The sequence below is a fragment of the Limulus polyphemus genome, unplaced genomic scaffold (genome assembly GCF_000517525.1).
Source record: "Limulus polyphemus unplaced genomic scaffold, Limulus_polyphemus-2.1.2 Scaffold2884, whole genome shotgun sequence".
In the NCBI taxonomy this organism is placed as follows: Eukaryota; Metazoa; Arthropoda; class Merostomata; order Xiphosura; family Limulidae; genus Limulus; species Limulus polyphemus.
The window spans coordinates 92373-97446 of record NW_013668494.1 but is presented as its reverse complement, the minus strand read 5'-3'; the positions used below and the strand labels follow the sequence as shown (position 1 = coordinate 97446).

The 5074-nt window shown below is 37.7% G+C and overlaps 1 protein-coding gene across 1 annotated transcript in view; it reads left to right on the top strand.

Moving 5' to 3' along the window:
- LOC106468131 (mast/stem cell growth factor receptor kita-like) overlaps positions 1–5074 on the top strand; it is an 86501-nt gene that overhangs the window by 53270 nt on the left and 28157 nt on the right. The window contains exons 10-11 of the mRNA XM_013928543.2: positions 707–865; positions 1381–1523. Of these exons, the coding sequence (XP_013783997.1) occupies positions 707–865; positions 1381–1523 (302 nt within the window). The remainder of the gene's footprint in view (positions 1–706; positions 866–1380; positions 1524–5074) is intronic.

Genomic DNA, 5074 nt, shown 5'->3' with positions numbered 1-5074 from the left:
AAAAATGTCTTAAGTTATGTATTATAGGGATTCAGCTATCAATTGCAACGGTTGTTAATGTAAACATAGTTGTTGTTTTTTATTACCCTGAGATCTTCTTGGTGAGAAGATTGAACTTATTGATTAGTATTGTTGCGTATCTGCTTGTTTGTTAATTTCCGGTAGAAATTCTTTCCGAGGAACTTCAGCGAAACAAGTCCTTTCTGGTTTAAGCCAGTTTATTCTTTCTTGAGACAAACTTTCAGAACACAGTAATTTCACAATCACTACGGTTCTTTAAATTAACTATATAATACACGCTATAGATCACAGCAATTCACAATCTCGATAACAAAACACACTCTAGTGCGAAACAGAATCATATATTACCCAGAACTCTCTTCATTCAATCCCGCAGGCTTTTCTACCAGGCTTATATACTGAAAAAGAGGGCGTCCTGAACAAACTAGGTCTCCCCGATAATTCATAATCATTCGAAAAATTCATCACGTGTTACCAGCGTCATGTGACTTCCGCTGTCGTAACGGCATGCTAAGTTCTTTCAAAGCTATAATTGAAGTTCTCAGTTTCTATAATAATGACTTAAACAGTAAGCATGCCAGAAGAATGATAATAATTTAATTTTCTTTCAGTGATATAATCCATTATTTCAATATATTTTTATGCATCTTTGCCTTTTTTATAATATTATCATATCTAATTTCAGGTATTTCACAGGATTTTGTTAGCAATCCATATTCTCTTTCCCTAACTTTGGTCTTCCATAATATCAGCATAAACAACAGTGGAATCTATGAATGTTTGGCATGGCACAACAACACTCCAGAAATAAAAGAAAACCAAATTATAAACATAACAGTTAGAGGTAAGTTATAGAAGTTAAGAGTAACTACACTAAAATAGTTGAAAGAATAAAATTAATCTTTCTTTTCAAGAACTTCTCTATAAGAAAAGTTTTTATTGTATATTGATTTAAATTAGCTTTCAAATGTATTTCATTTGTGGTGATATTTACTCTTCCTTAACTACTGTAGTACGGAATACATCTTAATTTAGATATATTCAGATAATTTTTCTAAAAGTTCATGTAGTTGTTCCAAATGTAGTTAGTGTCACCCCTGTAAACCAAATGTACAAAGCAATAAACTTGCACTAATCCTCTTACTTAGGTAAAGATTACACATTATAATGGTTATTTCATGGAAACTTGTACAAGCCTAAATATGTGTCTGTCTCCTAAAGCTGGTAAAGGTGATACAGATACTTGTAAGGATTGGGAGTTCTGTCCCTTATATATATTTATTTGGAATGACTCTGGTCTGATCTTTCATTGCTAAAGAGTGAAGCATGTACTCACAACCTTTAACATTCTGCACAAAGCTGGTGGAGCATTTAAGCTTCCAAAAAGTAGCACACAGATAGAACTGGAAACTATGAAACAACCTCCCCTCAATATTGCTGAAAGAAATGAACCACGAATATATAGTACTAGCAACATAACATGTGGAAATGACTTGCAGGCAGTACGTAATTTAAAGCAGCTAAACTTATGTGTGGTTTCTTATTGTAGTTTATGTTGGTGAGGATTATTAATGTAGTTAAAAACTGACTTTCCGACAAGGTACCTTACCTCCCTCTCACATACATAGCTATTCTGATTTTGTGCTGCTCTCTATTTGCTAAAACTTATCACATGCCACAAGCCTTTTATTCCTGTGTACCCTCTTGGTTGACATGGCTTAACTGATTCACGCATGTAAATTATCATGAGACAAACCTCTACCAGTAGACATGCTTCACACACACGTGACTCATGTGACTCCCTCTATGCTATTCTACTTAACTACCACTTCTCGTTTGGCAGTGCTTTTGTTATGGTGTTTTCTTTAGTGCTCTCTCTCAAATCGAATTTGAAATTTCATAGTGTTTATTTCTAGTTTACAATTTATAATTTCCATTTTAATATTTAGTAATGATATTATTTCATTTTCAAAACCCAGTTGCTGAAGTTAATAAATTTTCCATGCATGTCTTTCTTTACCAATACAGTTGTGTTTGGTTTACATTATGAATTCTGAAATAAATGTTAACACGTCGGAGTTTGTATCTTCTACCAACACATTTGCTGAGGTTTTGGGTAAGGGTAACTCAACTATCAAATTAACGACTAGCTTTGTAACGGCTCTTGTCACATACTTAGAAAGCCAGAAAATTTTCAGAGTTAAGGGAATTTATCTACTTTTTGCGTGTTATTAGTTTATATTATTTGGTGCATTATTTAATTAAATAAAAAAAATATTAAATGCATTACTATTAGTACTGTTACGACAGTGGAAGTCACGTAATCCTAGTAACACGTGATGAGTATCTAGAAGATTCAGGAAGAGACCAGATGTATGCTTTAAAAGTATATAAGCCGGCAAATAAAGTGATGGCGAGAAGATAGTTGCAGATAGAGAGATGGAAGATATAGACACGGATAATCGAGTCAAGCGGGCACCATAAGTAAAATGGGTGAATTATTGTGAATTATAGCGTGAGTTTAAGTTAAAGTGACTGTGGAAATTAAGTGTATTGCAAAGTTATATTGAGAAAGAATAAACTAGTTTTATTTAAGTTTCTACGGAAAATTAACAAACGAACACAGAGAATAACAGAACTATAAAAGTTAGGGTTAACTTTCTTCAAAACCTGATGGCAAGAAAAAAGATTAGTTAAGTAGTGTTGCGTCAGCGAGGTCACGTGACTCGTTCTCTCGAACATTCGGGAATTGTCGGAAGATTACTAGATATAGGGTAGTCTGGTGTATATAAGAGGGTTACAACGTGACGGGACAATAATGTGTGTGTGTAGACAGTGAGTAATTGATGTGCAGTCAGAGAGTATTATTGAAGTTGAGCACGTTCGTTGTCATAGCGTTTGTTTTAGCGCGATTGTTGAAATTAAGTGTATCATAAAGTTATATTCGGAAAGAATAAACCAGTTTTATTAAGTAAGGACTTGTGTCGCTAAAGTTTTGTCAGAACGAATTTATGGGAAATCAATTAACAAACGGAGACGTAACAAATTGGTGTCAGGAGTGGGATAAAAAAATGGAAACGAGAAGCGGCAAATCAAACTACAGCATAGCAGACTTGATGGCTGCAATACAAGAACAGCAAAAGAAACAAGAAGAACGAGAAAATAAACAAAAAGAACGAGAAGAGAGATTACAGCACTGGTTGGAGGAAAAAGAAAAGAAACAAGAAAAGAGGCAACAACAGTGGCAAGAAAATCTGTAACAGTGGCAGCTCGAAGAACAAGATAAACAAGAGAGATTACAGCAGTTGTTGGAGGAAAAAAGAAAAGAAACAAGAAGAGAGACAACAGCAGTTGCAAGAAAACTTGCAACAATGGCAGCTCGAACAGCAAAATAAACAAGAGAAATTACAGCAGTTGTTGGATGAAAAAGAAAAGAAACAAGAAGAGAGACTACAACAGTGGCAAGAAGTACAAATGGAAAACATTAGTAAATTTAAAAGCGAATTAGGTACGTTAAAGGACGACTTTTTGTCTTTTACACAAGGAGGATACATCGACCATCGACTTAATCAGACCCAGACAATGGCAAGCCCCTTACAGAGCCCACAGCTAAACCCTAATGCAGACATATTCAGTCCCGTTAGAAGTCACATCCCAGATATGAATGTCAGTGATAGGAGTGATCCAGTACAAAGGAAGCCACAGGAATACGATGGGAAAGCACCGTGGGAAGCATATAGAGCACAGTTTGAGTTACTGGCAGATATGAACGGATGGACAGAGGAGCAGAAAGCAGTATATCTGGCAACGAGCTTGAAGGGATAACCACTGGAAATACTTGGACAGTTGACAGCAGCCGACAGACACAACTATAGAAGGCCATCCAGCTTTCCTGTCACATAGACACTGTGTGTGCTTGGCAGTTTACACTTAGCTGTTGGGACTTTCATGATGGGGTTGGTGAGTGTCCCTCAACACCAACCACTACTGGTCTTCTTGAGGCTGACTTGCTGGTAATATTCTTCTTATACTGGCTCCTCATATGTCCTTGCTCTCCACAGTTCCAACAACCTTTCTGGATAGCAGCATTTCCTGCTGTATCATCTCCCCTGTGTTGAAGTTGCCAGCATTGAGCCCTCTTGTGCCCAGGTTTGTTACAGTGCCAGCAAATTCCCTCAAACTTCTCTGAAAGCTGACCTTTTCTGGCCTTGAATCCTGATGACTGTACCAACCTCGGTACCTCTGTGCTGGACTTAACGTAGGATTCAACTTCAAGAGCTCTGACCATTGCATCCTGCACAATAGAGGGTGTTCTTGCTTCACTTGTATCTTCAGTTATGGACTGTCCAAGGCATCTACAAACTGATCCCTCAGCAACAACTTGAGGAGATTGGGTGGTGCAGTTGGGTAGGCCTTGTGTGCCATACTTTCTAAGTCCTGTGCCAGCTCTTGCAGGCTCTCCCCTTTAGCACGGACTCTCGTCCTGAACCAGGCCCTGTAGACTTCTGACTGGTTTTGGGTTCTGTACCTGAGTTCTAGAGCCGACACCAGTGTCTATGACAAAGTTGCACCTTTTTTGCATCTCAGCAAACCCTTGTGAGCATCAAGGTGTTAGATCACGAAGGAGTACCCGAAGCCATACAGAAGCTTTATGGTGTGACACTACATTCTACAAGATTGTGGGGACCAGTGTGGGTAACTATTGAGCTGATGGGCATAAAGGACAGACAGAAAGTATAGTTGGCTGACATTGAAGACCAATGTATACTAGGATTGGACTACTTACTACCGAGGAAGTGTGTAGTTGATTTTGATAAAATGACGTTTGGGAACAACAAAGGTCAAATTCCGGTAAGTGTTCAAAAAGAGGTTGGACTAACCAGGTGCAATCAAGCTGAAGTCAAGCCGACTGAAAAAGTTGATGATGACGAAGTGGAACCAGGTATCGATATCAAGGCAGAACAGGAGAAAGACCAATATTTGAAGCCAATAATTGATTTTCTACAAGCAAGTGTTTTGTGCCCTGCTTGGAAGAAGGTGTCTAAATTAAGCC